Source organism: Camelina sativa, chromosome 1 (genome assembly GCF_030686135.1).
Source record: "Camelina sativa cultivar CO46 ecotype springtype chromosome 1, ASM3068613v1".
Taxonomy (NCBI): domain Eukaryota; kingdom Viridiplantae; phylum Streptophyta; class Magnoliopsida; order Brassicales; family Brassicaceae; genus Camelina; species Camelina sativa.
Genome location: NC_141880.1, coordinates 10,855,514 through 10,872,386, shown reverse-complemented (window position 1 = coordinate 10,872,386; position 16,873 = coordinate 10,855,514). Strand labels below are relative to the sequence as shown.

Below are 16,873 nucleotides of genomic sequence, written 5' to 3'. Positions count from 1 at the left end.
ATTGGGCCTTAATAAAGAAATGGACCTTATTTTGAGAAAAAAAAATCTTTGGCCAGCAAATCTCAATAAAGTATGTCTGATCTTGATTTGGTAAATGGTTATGGTGCGACCAATGGATTATATCCCTTATTATCGTATAATCGTATCCAATTCACTCGACTTATCAAAGATTAGTAAGCGAATAATAGTTTAAGTATCAGTCGTGATGCATGTGCCAAGGGTCCAAATAGAAACCACCAAAATCTTAATGTGAAATTGACAAATAATAATAATATATATTATGAAAGATAGCTAATTCTCTCCGTATGAGTCACACGTCAACAATTGAGAGAGTGCCAAATATTTGTCATTCTTAAAAGCAAACAAATCTAAACTAAAAGGAATATGAAACATCTTTCATGTCTTATATTCTTTTTTGTTATATCTCTAACAGTTTCAATATTTAACTAAATAATTTAGAGAGGTTTAGAATATGTCTTACGAAAATAGATGCATCACCAAAAAGCAAAAAAGTGTATTAGGAGTGAATCAAAGAGCCACTTCTCACTCTTGGTGTAAACCATGAACATATGGTTAACGCGTTACAATTTTGTCAATAGTTTGAAGAGTTGCAGCAGTGATCGTCATATTGGTTAATATTATAGAGAAATTCATGAAAGTTTGTCCCTAAAAAATTAAATTTTTATATATGAAGAAGAATGGAATTTTGTTCACTATCAAATGGAAGGTAGTTGAATAAAATTGTAGAATGTTAGTTTAGAAAAATACAGAGACAAAGAGGAAGGTAGTTGAATAAATTTATAAATGTTGGTATTTATATTCTAATATTTAGAAGTTGTCAAAAAGAAAATTATATAAACTTCTTATAAAAAAATTGTATAGTTATATTCAAGAAATTGAGGAGCTAACATGAATGTAAAATTAGTTAACCAAAAACCTATTTGTTACAAAATATGTATCCTTATCAAACTTTTATTTGATATATTTTTTGACGTTTTAGTCAAAAATTGTAGACTGATTAAATCTCTCAAAACAAAGTTGTTCATGCATGTATCTAATCATTCAATTACAAAATAAGAAAACTTATGTGAAGTATTAAAAAAATAAATATCAAATTAAATTTTTCAAAATTTTACAATTTAAAAAAACAAAAATAATATTTACATATATTAGAAAAACGATAGCAAAATTATTTAAGAAACGGTAAGTCATAAGCCTAAGCATAGCCCACATATATTCATCTAGTAAAAATAATAATGGGACTAAAGTTGTTGGCTCACCACGCTCTAGTTGTATTCTATAAGTGAGATGATATTTATAGAATAATACTAACGTATGTGCTTGTGATTTATAGTCGTCTAAGACTTATTTGCAATATCACACCATTTATATTTTACAACGACAACAACATAATAGCAGTAGCAATATAATAAACTTGTATGTTTATTCATTACTTTTATGCTTATTTTAGTGGATATGTTTGAGATTATTTGTTTGTAGTGTTAAAATATAGATTTAAGAGAAACTTGTGAACTTTATTGCGAAATAATATTAAAAATATTTGACGATTAGGAAATCCCACTGAGATGAGAATCATCAACATGTAGTATTCTTATATGTTGTCTCTATATGCTTTGTCTCGTCTTCACATGAAGAATTTTTTTTTAAGTCACCAACAACTCCTCACCTCAACTAATTTATCCTCTAGAATATTTTATATAATTATTTCTTCTCTAATCGAAAACATTTCAAACACGACACAACGAATTTGAATATATATATAACAATTATAATTACGTGTTGACTAAATATAGCACTTTACTTTTAATCTTTAGATTTTTCTTTCAAATTAGGTCAACGAAACAAAATTGGTTTTGAAAAGATGGAGAAAAGTTGAGATTTTCTTATGTTTTTGTGAGTGTAAATTAGGTAATCTTTACCCGACAAAAAATCCAAAGATAATGGAGACAACAAGAAGAACATCATCGGTCAAACAAATTCTTTTTTTTAAGTGCTTACTGTTTTCCTATGTATTGGTCTCAAGTTATGATGATGTCAATACACATACAAAATAGGTTATTAATTATTTTACCGTTTAGATTTCTATACATTTTCTAAAGTTTCATCTAATTGGAAAAAATGATGTAAACGAGAAGCTACATTTTTTTTTTCTGTTGTTGAAAATTTACAACATTTCCAAAAATTACTGATATTTTTTTTTTCTAACGAAATACAGAAAATACTTTATACTATTATATGTTTGAACCTTTTAAAACATATAATTTTTCAATTAAGAAAATACAATTTATTCGTTTTAACATTAATCACAATTTTTTCGGATCATCTTCTAAAATAACCCATAAATTTACAAAACTAAACAAATATTTCAAAGTCAGTAAACAATTAACCAATATTTAAAAATAAATTAGTAAACCAAATTGAAATTTTAAAAAGAACATTTAGTGGAGCAAGTACGAGCTCGAGCTGCACATCACTCCCTTTCAAAAAAATTTAATAACAACAACTCTCTCTTCTCTCTCTCTCTCTCTCTCTCTCTCTCTCCCTCTCTCTCTCTCTCTACTCCACTTTTTTCTCAAAATCAAACCCAAATTTCACAACTTTCAAAATCCTCTCGCTCTTTTTCTACATCTCTCTGTCTCTCTTACAAGAAGTTTACGAGTTGGGTCCAAAGTTGAAAGTTTCTCTCTATCAAACCCCTTCTCCTTCTTCCTCTTCACCACTTTTACTTTGTCACAGTTCCTCAAAAAGCTCACGCCAATTCCAACATCATATCACATGAGTACCGCCCATGATACCCAATGATTAATCCCTTTTCATGCGCGAATCCCACTTCATTCCTTCGTTTCTCGATAAAGCTATGTCTTAGTCCAAACACCCTTTTCTTTTGCCCCCTGGATCTGTTCTTAATCTTCAATAAAGATTCAAACTTTATTTGAAAATTGTACTATTTCCTCTGTCAAAGTTTCGATTTTTATTTGAACACCATGGTTACAGAAGCTTGGATTGTGAAAATGAGAAACCAAGTAAGTGCTAATCTCAAACACGCTCTTCTCCTTGAATCTTCAACAACTAAGAAAACCCCTAAAAGCTCTTCTCTTCCTAAACAAACCATTGGAATCTTATCTTTCGAAGTAGCTAACGTTATGTCCAAAACCATTCACCTTCACCGTTCTCTCTCCGATACAGAGATCTCTAAGCTCAAATCCGAGGTCTTTCGTTCTGAAGGAGTTACGAATCTTGTTTCTTCAGATGAGAATCACCTTCTTGACCTCGCTATCTCTGAGAAGCTTGATGATTTGAGCCGTGTAGCTAGCGTTGTGTCTAGGCTAGGTAAGAAATGTAACGAACCTGCTTTACAAGGATTTGAGCATGTTTATGAAGATATAGTGAATGGGGTGATTGATTTTAGGAAGTTAGGGTTCTTGGTTAAGGATATGGAGAGTATGGTTAAGAAGATGGAGAGGTTCGTGAATGCTGCTTGTAGTTTGTATTGTGAGATGGAAGTGGTGAATGAGCTTGAACAAGCTGTAGTGAAGCTTCAACGAAGTCAGCAGCATCAAGAGAGTGTTAAAGCTTTTGAACAGAAGCTTATGTGGCAGAGACAGGACGTGAGGAGTCTTAGAGATGCTTCGTTGTGGAACCAAACTTATGATAAGGTTGTTGAGATGTTGGCTAGAACGGTTTGTACTATCTATGGTAGGATTGAAACTGTTTTTGGGGGTTTGGGTTTGGGTTTGAAAAAGGATGTGACTTTGAAGAGAGATCGTAGCAAGAATGAAGCTAGTAAGGTTACTAACTCAAGATCTGTTGCGGGTTTTAAGGATTCTAGGAGAAGTGAAGCAGAGGAGTTTACGCGTGCAGGGGATTTCAATTTCCCTTGTGGAACTAATCCTGGGAGGATGTTCATGGAATGTCTTGCTATGAATAGCTCTACTATTGGTGATGATGATGAAGATGATGCTCGTATCAGGATTCCTCTGAACACAGCTCTAGTGATTCGGACTAGTAAGTTTGGTTTCAAAAGCAGGTTAACTCAACATGCTTCAGCTTCAACGATTGGAGGATCCGCTTTATCTTTGCACTATGCGAATGTTGTGATTGTGGTAGAGAAGCTTCTCAAGTATCCTCACCTAATAGGCGAGGAAGCAAGAGATGATCTTTACCAAATGTTACCAACGAGTTTGAAAACAACGCTCAAGGCTAATCTCAGATCATACTTGAAGAACGTTTCCATCTACGATGCTCCTCTAGCTCATGATTGGAAAGAAACTATAGATGGGATACTTTCTTGGCTTGCACCTTTAGCTCACAACATGATCAGGTGGCAGAGTGAACGCAACTTCGAGCAGCATAATCAGATTGTGAAGCGAACGAACGTTCTTCTACTTCAGACGCTTTACTTTGCTGATAGAGAGAAGACTGAAGCTGCGATTTGTAAGCTTCTTGTAGGGTTAAACTACATTTGCCATTACGAACAGCAGCAAAACGCATTGCTGGATTGCGCGAGTAGCTTTGATTATGAAGATTGTTTCGAGTGGCAGAGCCAGTGCCGTGCAGCTTACTTGGACTAACAGTTTGGGAGTTTTTAGTGTTGTTTTATAGATACATTTGTTTATGATTCAACACAATGTGAATATCTAAATCTCTAAGTTTCGTTTGCATACATAAAAAATGATTGTGGAATTGAAATTAAGTTGTTGATTACTTTAATCTTTGAGATGGTTTAAAATTTTAAGTCATATAGTTAGATGTGTGTTGAAGAATCTGAGGTTTTATGAAGACATGTAATTAAAGCCAACCCAACAAGAGAGAGATATGTTAGGTGATGAAGGCATTTAATCAAGAGGGAGATTTGGTGGAGAAAAGTGCTGTGCATTGATGTTTTATTGAACCAAACCAAACCAAAGCTTCACATTTTTGTGGTTGAGATTTTTATTTTGTCAATGATGAGAATTTCCTCCTTTCATTTATTATTCCCAATGCCATTGTTATCAGTAGTCAGCTCTACATAACACATAACCCAAATACATAATGCTAGAGAACCCAAATACATAACATAATGCTAGAGAAAAACATGCCATAAGCTATAAAAGCAAGGGATGTCAAATGACGAAGTAGTGTTCCGAACAGACCTCTCGCACTACAATGCTCGTTAGTTTTCATACATTTTGTATCAAAAAATTTAGTTTTGTCCTCCAAAGTGATATGGAAAAAGGACAATATTTTCCATCCAATGTTAGCAAAGTTAAATTATGCAATTTTAAAAATCGTCAGATTTTATCTTATATATAAACTAGAATAGGACATGTGCTCTATTTGTATTTTTTTAAAATTAATAAATATAGCATATATTGTTATAAGTTCTATATTGTTATTTTTATTATATGTCATAAAAATATGTTTATGTATGTTTATGTATATTTTTATTATGTATATCCAGATTTTTTCTCTTATTCTGTATTTTTTTTTACTTTGTAAAATTTGTTAATATTGTGGAAAGTGTAAGAGATTTATTTAGATGATTAGGTATAAGAAAATGATTTGTTTAGAAATTTGTTATGAAATGATGTATATATATTTGTTATTCACTTGTAAGGAAATGATGTATATATATTTATAATATTACAAATAATAACTTTCAGTTGTGATATTTATTAAAATAGTAAGGGTTTATTAGATAAATTTTAGAAATAAAATGTTATATTAGCAAATGTACTTCCGTTTTAATAAGAAGGAGATTTTTTTCTTCTTAGTTCATAAACTCTCAATTATGCCATAAAAACTAAAAAACATGTCTTACAAAATGAGAAACTCATAAAAGCAACTAGGGTTAGTTCTACTTCATATAGAGCATTGCATATAAACATCCACTCTGCAAATTAAGACAAATATTCTCATTTTCTCTGTATATCACAAATGGTACTCAGTCAGATCTTTGTTCGATTTCAGTTCATATGATTTCACGATATCATTTTCTCTTCATTCATTTTATCTGATCTTTATTCGTGTTTCTAAAATTGTAGTTGTAGTAGTGAATTTTTAATGTATATTTTGTTTGCTTAAATTATATTCTTTTTTTGTTTTTTTTTGTTTTTTTGTAAAGGAGATATAACTTTGGATCGTGACAATATGATGCATTTTTACTGGAATCTCAATACTACCTCTACCTGAGATATATCATATTCATTCCTTGTTTGATAATATCAACATCCTTTCATGCTTATCATAAATTTTGTAATACGAGTCGTCGCATATGGTGATTTAGTCAAAATGTTCGTAACTGCACCTTTGGGGTTATATACTTAAATGTGTGTCCAATAGACATAAAATTTGCATTTTGTAACAAATCATTTGAAAAGTCTCAACGACATATTCGTCCACCATATCAGATTTTCTTTTAAAAATTTCACCAAGTAATTATAAACTTCATCTCTACACTTTATTTATAAGATATTTATTTCTCTCTCAGTCCCTCACTTATGAGTGTAAGCTTGATGTTGCTGATAGTATGTTAGAAGACCAAATGTGTTTGACAGTTTATAATATGTTCGTATTAAAGGTAAGTTTACTAGTTACAAAAAAAATATGCACAATATTTAAACATATGCTTTAAATTACATCAACATATGGTTTTTTAAAGAAAAAATTGATCTCATAGTTAAATTTTGACCCAAAAAAAAGAGAGAGAGAAAATATAATATAGTTTATAAAATTGTTAGGTAGCTTTACTTTAAAATATGAATTATCCTCCTAAAAATGAGACCACTTCATAAGAAATTAATTTTTGACAAAAATATCATTCACTGATTGACAAACTTAAGAAAATTAGATTAATTTTTTATTTTGATTATCTTAATTTTCTTATATTATGCTAATCACTAATTTTAACGCATTAAAATTTGTCTATTCTAATCACTCTTTGTATAATTTTTTAAAATATGGTTATAATAAATAATAATTGCAATTAAATTGCAAATATTTTCCTTATTAATTGCACATATTTTCTTATTAAAATTATTAATATAATGGATAAATTCCTATTTAACTTAGTAATATAATAGATTACTTTTGGTTTCATATACTTTTCAAAAATATTAATTGTAATCTTTTTATTTTTAGGAATTTTTAGTTTTCCTGTAATTTTTAAATAAAAATAAATTTTACACATGTTACAGTATTATCCATTTACTTGACACATGTCGCGATTATATGAATTACTAACTTTGAAAACTAAGATTTATAAAATCTTGTAATTAATTATTTCAAAAATTTAGCCACATTCAACAGTTACCATTTAAATTTAAATTTATTCAACCAAATTTCATAAAAAACCACAAATAAATTTAGCTAGATTCCAAAACTTAAATTCAGCTTAATTTAGCGGTTACCCATTTAGACTCATATCTGAGTTCAGAGAAAAAAAAACATGATCATCTTGTTTAGTACAATTTTATAACTATAAAACAGTAGTACCCATGTGAAAAAAAAAAAAGTTGGGCCTTGGCTTATCGGTTTTGGGCTTCAATATATCGACTAAAGAGCTAGATCAACATCAGTAACCTGAACTATATAATTAAACTCACATGCATTTATTTTTGTCTCTAGTCACACAATGAGAGAGTATGAGACCGTGAATTCTTTTTCCTTTAAGCCAAGGATTAAGAGAGAACCACAAAATTCTGCGTGATGTGATCACAGTTCACATACGATGTATACTTTCTTTTGGGTTTAATCACATTATTCGAAAAAGAGAAATGATTAACATATGTCTTGCTCCCTTTTGGTATTTTGTTCAACTTCGAATCTAATGAATTAATAGACACCGGACATGTATCTATTTGTGAGTATATATATATATACTAGTTGATGGTGAGATGATATTCACATTCCGGAATCTTGAGAGAATTTTCTACTCTTAGCAAATCATTTGAATCACTTGGTCAGCTATTTTGACTAGCGGCGACCACATTAGTCTTCATCTTGTAGCCCAAGCCATTATTATCATTTCTCCTTCATGATAGAATTTTTTTTTTGGTCAACTAATACTAACCTAATAGATATTATCATCATTAAAAAAAAGTCACTTGTGAAAAAATAACTAACAGAATTATCTAAATGTCACAAGTTTCTAAGATCCTATACTTTCTATATAAAACACAAGTCAGAGGTAATTAACTTATTATAAGTATATTAATGTTACCACATAAGTTTAACACATTAGTAAATAATTATATTACGCCAAAAAAAAAAAAAAATCTATCATGAAGGAGAAATTCTATCAGTACATTAAATATTATTTACACATTACTAAATTATAAATAAAATTGTCAAAAAAAAAAATTATAATATGTTATAAACCACTCTAATTTTCTCCTTGTTCATCATCCCTGTCTAAACGATGGCTCAAGATTTTTCCGGTAAGTCTTTTGCTCAAAAGTTCTTTGTTTGATATCCGATCGATCTATGATGCTAAAAGAAACTAGCGGATCTCTAATCAGATACGTTTCTGGGGGAATTTGTTGTTTTATTTGTGAAACCCAAGCGTGTTTTGGGACGTACACCCACTCCTTGCTGATCGCGATTTGCGTTGGTTTCGTCAGCTTCTCAAAGAACGTCTCAAAAAAATGGGTTTCCGTCGTGGTGATGTGTCAATTAGGGCTTACGCTGAGGAGGAGAAAACGGATGAAGTGGTGCGTCGCTATACGGATGCAGGGATCATCTACGTACCCAAAGGTGATAAATATCAGAGACTTTCTCTCATGTATGCCGACATTAGTCAGTGGGCATGTAGAAATCGCGACGTCTCTTATTATAATCCAATTGTTTTGATGGTAATCGCCAACGACAACGACCTCCCCGATGAAGACACTTTGTATTATTATATTCTTGAAAGCTTGTCTTTTTTCTTAGTATTGGCTCAAAAACATCGGCCACTTCCTATCGTACATGAAGCATGGTTTTGGGATAGGCTACTAGACGGAGAACCGCCTATGCCCCGCAAGGAATTATGCAAGCTAATTTCCGAGTTTTCAGATACATAGTTTCCTGAGTGCACCCCCCGGCGCCAGCTAAGTCTTTCTTTTTTTTTTTTGCCGTGGCCATGTCATGTCTCCTTGTGTTTTGTGTTTGAATAACCAATAACCTCTTATCAACTTTTCGTCTCTTGCAATTCAAATGTAATACAAATACACAATAACAATATGAGTATGTAATGCACATATAATCAGGTGCACTAGAAAACATGAGAGACTACCAAGACTAAGACACCAGGGGTCTAAATGGTGACACTAATTTGTAGAGGTGGGCATTTCGGTTAAACTTCGAGTTCGGTTTGGGTTCAATTCGGTTTGGTCTATTCGGTTTTCATAAAACTCTAACCAAACTCAACCGAACTTGGTTTGGTTTGGTTTGTGTTTGTGTCAGTTTATGTTCGGTTCGGTTTGATTCGGATCGGTTTTAATTCGGTTCAAAAAAATCAATTAATGTAACAAACAAATTCATTGTCCTTTGATATCCTAAAATAATCAACAAGTTATATAAGTTGAATAATTCAAATAAACCATGAAAAAAGGAAATCCTAAAAAAATCCAACCATATTAAAATCAAATGCCTAATTACTAGAAGTTTAGTAGAAAATAAAATTGAAAAAAACCAGCAACAACAATGTAACATAACAATCTTCCATGAAAACAGAGAAGAGAGGAAGTGAGGAACTAGATATGAATTTGCTTGGAGGTCTGTAAAGTTTTACACTTTAGAACATTGGGTTAGAAACAATTAAACTCGATTCTATATTAATTAATTCATTAGAAACATATTAAAAAAAAAATCAAACGTGTGCAAGAGGGAGCAATCAGCAAATGCAATCATGGGTATTACTGTGAGATTACATATTTACAAATCTAATTAACATAAATACATTGGGTTATTGGTTTGGTTCGGTTTTTGTTAAGGAAAAACATAATCAAATGGTTTGAGGGTATATATGGGTTTGGTTTGAGTTCGGTTGGTTTGGTTCGGTTCGGTTAAAATGCTCACCCTACTAATTTGAGGAATTATCGAGGAAAAGTTGAGGATTTTTTTTTTGGTCACATCATTTTACACCCATGAATATTTGATGACTTTTTGTCACATCATTTGGTTACAAAATATTTTAATATTTATAATGATTTTATCATTATTATGTTTTTAATAAATTATGAATACTTTCAAGTGTTAAAAAAAATTATGAATAATTTCATATTAGAAATCACTATTTCATAATTTTTATTAGAATAATTATATAATAAATTAGTTAATTTTTTAATGACAAATTAGTTATATTTTCTTTAAATAGGTTCATAACTAAAATTATCAAATGATTTTTTTTGTGTAAAACTATTTACAAAATTAACCTAATAACCAAAAGTGTAAATTTTTGAACTAAATAATTAATTTTAATTGTTTAAATTTTTTACATGATTTGTGTAATGAGCCGGCCTATTTTAACCTAATGTTGACAAAAAAGTTATATGATAATTAGGTCATCTCCTAAAAGTTTTTTAATATAAAAAATAAAAATAATAAAAATCAGGAGAGAGAGTTAAAAAAGTATCTTAAATTAGTTGTTTTAGAAAAAAATTTGTACATGTAATAGAAACTTTGTTTACATGTGTTTCATTTTTATTGATTAACTTTATTTTACTATTAGAATATTAATTATTTTAGTTTTAGAAAACTCAGTTTAGTTTTTTACCGTTGAGGATGCTCTTATGCTTGATAAATCTTTAAATATGTACCTTAATGTTTCACCAATATCTACTTTTTAATGAATTATAGTTTATTTGCCAAATTACAATGTAATCTCAATAAAATTATTATTATATAATAATTTAAATAAAATATTTCCATTTGTTTAGTTCATTGATATTGTTGACAAAATTTGTTTAATTAAGTTTTTATAAGTTTATAACCTAAAAGAGACATGATTAACACATGTCTCGGTTCCTTTTGGTATTTTGTTCGATTTCGAATGGAATGAATTCATTTACACCGAACATGTTTCTATTTGTGAGTGGTGTATATATAAGTTGATGGTGAGATGATATTCACATTCCGGAATCTTGAAAGACTTTTCCACGCTTTGCAAATCATTTGAATCACTTGGTCAGCTATTTTGACTAGGGACGAAATAAAACAAATTTAGTCTTCATTAGTCTTCATCTTTTAGCTCAAGCCATTATCATTTCTCCTTCATGATAGAATTTTTCTGCTTGGTCAAATAATACTAGCCTATTAGATATTCCTCTAGATATATAATCATTATTATAAAAAAACAGTCACTTATGATTTATGAGAAAAAAAAAACTAACAACAATATCTTAATAACACAAAGTTTCTAAGATCCTATACTTCATATATAGTTAAAACAACTAACTTTGTATATGAGTATATTAATAACTTGATAATGTTACCACATAAGTTTAACACATAATATAAGTAGATTAACACATTAGTAAACACATTTCTTACTTCTTTATTTCTGAAACTTGTTTTATTCGAAATAATTTAGTAGACGGTTGGATAATAAAATATTTAGATATTTTATATTTGCAAGTAAAATAAAGGGTAAGGATCTATTTGGATATGATTGTTTTTACTGTAGTTTTCAGATAATTAGTATTTTTTCACTAATGATTTATTACTATTCTGTAAAGATTGTCGGGTTCGAAGAAACAAATATATAAGCACAAGTGGGTTTGTTGATTATATAAATGGCAAGTTATGTTAACCCATCTCTGATCTCTCCCCCTCTAGATTCACTTTCTCCAAATCCAATCCACTTCTACTTTATCGTTTAGTTTAATAGGCTCGAGGAATGTGCTGTTTAGTTTCTAATAGTATATAGATCTTCACTAGTCCAGGGGGCATGTATCTAAAACAATTTCTAATATATATTCTGATTTCAACTTCAACTAGTAACTTAATAAAGTCACACATTTCTATTCCGATAATTCTTACTTTTGAAAAGTTTACATAGTGGCAGACGACATTAATCAAGGTCTTCTGAAAAGGTAAATTACGTATCCAATTAATGCTTAATTTTTTGATCAAAACTTTTAAAATGGAAAAGAAATTAGATAGGAAATATTTCAATATTAACAATATACGTAAATATAAAATTGTCTATTAATCTTAAAATAATAACTCCAGTTGTAGTTCATAAGTAAGAAATACACAAATCTAAAATATCATATTCAATTTTCGTAATTTTTTGTTTTCTAATAAAGGTTGGAGCCACTTACTGAATTTGTTCTTTCTTATATAAATTGACAACATGCCACGTGCTTACAATACTTATTCTCAATTTATGTATTCCTCTTTGTTAAGTGTTAAACTTTCTTTCCAAAAAGATTGTAAAGCGAAAAAGTTGATCCAAACAAAAATTAACAAAATAATATGACGAAAAAAAAAAACACATAAAAAGCAAAATAACTAAATAAGAATCAAGAAATTATAAAAAAATATATATATATTTTGATTTAATCATAAAACCGTGATTCCCGTATACGTAAATTTATTAGCAAGATTGATTCTGTATATGTAAGTTAAAAACCGTATGTAATTTGTTAGTCCATCTCCATTACCTTTGATAACGTTTCTGCTTTTAATATTTTAAGCTGTGTTCTTGAGACCCTACGAAATACTAAGATTCAATTTCGTTGGGTCCTAATGAGAAAAAGAACAAAAACTAGAAAAGACATAAATCATTGAGATATGGGTGGTATATAATAACAATTTCGTTTTGATATATTTGACATAAAATCTATGGTGTAAAAACTAAAAACAATGTTGTGAAACTTTTGAATGTAGAAGAAGTTGTGACCAACTTAGAGAAGTTGGTCAGCTTGTAACAATACTCTTCGGAGTTCACTCTCCATAACTCTTAACACCACTGGCTTTCTCACAACTCCATTGATTCCAATCTGTGCACACTTATCCCACATTTCTTGGTCTAAGCTCACTGTCGTCGCCACAATCAATGGCCAAGATCGGCTCCTGATCCTCATGGCCACTTCATAGCCGTCCATCTCTGCCATTTGAAGATCAAGCACCACCACTTGGAACGAAGTAGAAGAGGAGGATGAGGTAGGAGCAATAGCAGTGAGGCAATCGAATCCAGAGGATACCGCGGTTACATCGCAACCAAGTTTTTTTAAGAGTTTACGCGTAACCGCTCGGTTTGAATCATTGGTGTCTACCAATAAAACTTGCAAGCCACGTAATACAGAATTTGAATGAGGGTGAGCGTGGTGGTCAGGAGCTGGGAGCTCGCTGGATCCATGGACTGAAATGGGTCTGCGTCGAAACCGGAGGAGCAACGACATGGTCTCTGGTGAACCGTCCGAGCCAGGGACCACCGAGATATTCCCATGAATCAACTGCACACATTATCAAAGAACCCATAATAAGTACTCCTAATGTTTGAGAACTTTAGAAATAGATATGGACGACGAAACTCACCTGCACCACTTTCTTACAAACACCAAAGCTTAGATCTTGTCCTAAACCATAGCCGCTGGAGAATCTCATATCACCAACATCTTGATGATCTCTTGACGAAACAGAAGCAAAAGATTGAGAACTCGAATCATCAACCTCTACATTCATTTCAAATCTTATATACACATCTCCATCTGCTGAAGAAGCCGGTGATCTCCACGCAGCCCATCTTTGATCACTCCTGTCCAAGCTTCCTCTTTCTTTCAAAACCTTAAACATCAATGAAGACCTTTCTTGACGTTTTCTAGGCTTTACTAAACTACCAACCATATGAAGTATCACTTGAAAGACTCTTCTCTCGTCTCCTACTACACTATCCGGCAAAGACTTCTCCGCGTCAACCAAGAACCTGAACCCGTTGTATAGACACAAACATCTCGTCATACAAGCTGCTTCATGGATGGTACGATGAAGACTAAACGGTTTCATCTCCGTACCAAATCTACCATCATTTACATCCATCGAGTCCCCAACCAAATTAGACATAACGTTCCCCGTTTTCACCATCGTGTCAACAATAATCTTTTGCTCATCACTCAACTTCTCGTCCTGAATCATCGACAGTAGTCCGAGTATCGAATGCATCGGACGCCTCATCCCTTCACTCATTGTCTTCTGAAACGTGTTCCTCGCTTGGCTCGCCCTCAACGCGTCTCTTTTAGCCATCTGCAACGCCCTGTTCTGTTCCGCAAGCTTCTCCCTCATAAGCTGAGACTCCTCAAGAACCGCTGCATGATCTAACGCAACCGTTACTTGATCCGCCACAACTTTAACAATCTCAATATCCTGATAAGTCCAATCCCGTGGCTGCCCGCTAGGTAACACACAGACAAGTATCGCATAACTCGGCTCTCCATTACAATCAGACACACGAAGCATCGGCATTCTAATGGCAGCCACGGGACCAATCTCACTAACATCCCCACCGCTAGCTCGAGCAATGGACGAGTCCACACTTAATATATTAACTTCATCACTCTCCCTAATACTCACAACATCCAAATCCTCCATAGACACAGAACAACCACCCCTCCCTCTCAACTCATGAGTCAAGTTCAGCTCTGTTTTACCTTCGTTCGGCATCCACACCGCGCAGTTCTGAAGGTCCAGAGTCTTGGAAAGCTCAACCAAAGTAGTGTAAAGAATCGTATGACGATCCAACGACTTACGAATCTCTTGAGTAAGCATACGAACATGAAAGCCAGTCTCTTTCTTAATCATAATCAAACCAACTTCACGTCCAAGCTCATGAGCCTTCTTCTTAAGCATAAACTCCCTAACTTTGACTTTCAAAAGCAGAGGAATCAGAGTGATAAGCGTGATCGCAGTAGCGCAAGAGACCAAAGCAGTCAACATCTTGAAAACAGTCAACGCCACCATCAATCTAAACGGATGAGCAGAGTAAGTCCAACCATGGAGGAGATGAGTCATACCACAGAGAACAATGAAGGCGATGAACTCGAAGAGTACCCATTTAAATGGAACGTTTGAACAGCTTACGAAGTAGAGTAACTCAATTGGGATTGAGAAGTAAGCTACTGCGATTAAGAAATCGCTTACTCTTTGAGTCTCTAGTATGTTCTCTGTACTCCAGAAACTAGTTCCTTCGTCTTCGCAGTTACACCGTGGATAACCACCGCCGTTTATGGCTATCGCCGGCGAGATTAATATCACCATTGACAGTATCAAGAACCCAGAAGCTATTCCTGTAACCATCTTCGGAGAAAATGCTTATTCCATTAAACTCTGCAACTGTAAAACAAGAGAATTAACAAAGATTAAACAAGAAACAGAATGAAAAAAAATCAAAACTTTATCTTTGATATCAAACAAAAAAAAAACAGTAAAATTCAAACTTTGGAAATGTGTAAAACAGAGATTCACAAAAACCCGTTAGACAATTTGATTGAACGATTAAAGAGCTAAACAAATGTGAGTAAAAATCAAAACTTTTAACTTTTGTAAATTAAAATTTTTAAACTTTGCAAATGTGAAAAAGAGAGATTTATAAATATTTTAAAAAAAACCCATTAAAAACTAATACAATTTGATTCAACAAATTAGGTTACTAAAAAGGTGTAAAAATCAAAACTTTAATTAGAGTAAACAGTATAACAGAACATGCATACAAAATTGTAAAATTTGTAGTACCTGAAAGAGATAATATTGGACAAAAGTGAAACAGTTCTCAGATCTCATCGACCTGTGAAATTCCAACGCAGCGACGTACGAGAATCTTCCAATACTCTTCGGCATTCCGATCTTCCTCTCATTAGTAATAATTAACAACGACGACGAGGAAGAGAGAGAGTCAAAAACAAAACAAAAAAAAGACTCAGACAGAGAGAGAGAGAGAGAGAGTGAAGAGAAACCAGAAGAAGACTGTCTAAAAAAGTGAAGAGATAGCGACAAATCTGAAACTACTTTGAACTCATATTAAAAAAATAAACGTGCAAGTACGTTTTCGTTTTATATATGTGCTTGGAGAACTGATTATGTCACCGGGAACTTCGCATAACCGCCATAAGCCGCCGCCGTTGGAGAACAACAAAAGAGAAGTGTGTTAAAAAAAAAGGTTCTTGGAGCCGTTGGTTTTACAAAGGAAGGTTTTGGAGACTTCTTTATTCTCTCTCACTCTGATTTAGAAAATCTTAAAATAAAAAAAAGGACCCACTTGGTTTCTTACATGAACCGAACTTGGACGCTCTTTTGATTTTTCTTTTTGTTCACTAATGTGCATAAATTATTCATATATTAAACTTTTTTGTTATTTCCACAACTTGTATATCTAACTTATTACAAGCTGTAAAATTATAATAATCTAAATTTTATCAAAAATCCCGTATATCATGAGAATGGAGAAGAATAGAATAAAACTTTTTTTTTTTTAATGTTTTGTATTAAATGAGTAAAATATTTGATATATAGTATTGGAAACAATCAAGCCACATGACATGAATCTAGGAACCTAAAGTCCAAGAAAGGCATATAGAATTTAAAAGACCAAGGAGACTAGCTACTAGCTAGTAGTTATTTCTTAAATTAGCTTAATAGTAGTAATAAACAAAAGAGCATAAAATCTAACGCTAATCACTGTGTTTTGAAAACTGACACTAGTAGTAGTAAGGATAATTGATGAGATTATTCTAATCAAAATATTTTTTACAAAAAGGAAATATATAAAAATGTAACGCTTAAGATGTTTTTGATTAATCATATATGAGGGGGGGACCTACGAAAACTTAGATCTTTTTAATGTTTTTTTTTTTTTTTTTTTTGAGAAAAAATCTTTTTAATGTTTCCTTTCACC

The 16,873-nt window shown here is 31.9% G+C and overlaps 2 protein-coding genes across 2 annotated transcripts; one reads left to right on the top strand and one right to left on the bottom strand.

Moving 5' to 3' along the window:
• The first annotated feature begins 2,481 nt into the window (after positions 1 to 2,481).
• LOC104788130 (protein PSK SIMULATOR 1-like) lies at positions 2,482 to 4,731 on the top strand. Its single transcript, XM_010513824.3, has one exon. The coding sequence runs from the start codon at positions 3,006 to 3,008 to the stop codon at positions 4,590 to 4,592; it is 1,587 nt and encodes a 528-aa protein (XP_010512126.2). The 5' UTR covers positions 2,482 to 3,005; the 3' UTR covers positions 4,593 to 4,731.
• An 8,021-nt stretch (positions 4,732 to 12,752) lies between these two features.
• LOC104788122 (ethylene receptor 2-like) lies at positions 12,753 to 16,715 on the bottom strand. Its single transcript, XM_010513815.3, has 3 exons — positions 15,715 to 16,715; positions 13,525 to 15,315; positions 12,753 to 13,442 (listed from the first exon to the last, which is right to left on the bottom strand). The coding sequence occupies exons 2-3, from the start codon at positions 15,277 to 15,279 to the stop codon at positions 12,891 to 12,893; spliced, it is 2,307 nt and encodes a 768-aa protein (XP_010512117.1). The 5' UTR covers positions 15,280 to 15,315; positions 15,715 to 16,715; the 3' UTR covers positions 12,753 to 12,890.
• Positions 16,716 to 16,873: the final 158 nt, after the last annotated feature.

Bases quoted from the DNA above. Each gene is read 5' to 3' on its own strand.
- LOC104788130 (XM_010513824.3), top strand. From the start codon at position 3,006: ATGGTTACAGAAGCTTGGATTGTGAAAATGAGAAACCAAGTAAGTGCT.
- LOC104788122 (XM_010513815.3), bottom strand. From the start codon at position 15,279: ATGGTTACAGGAATAGCTTCTGGGTTCTTGATACTGTCAATGGTGATA. The intron at 13,443-13,524 runs GTGAGTTTCGTC...TAATGTGTGCAG, and splicing joins TTTGTAAGAAAGTGGTGCAG to TTGATTCATGGGAATATCTC.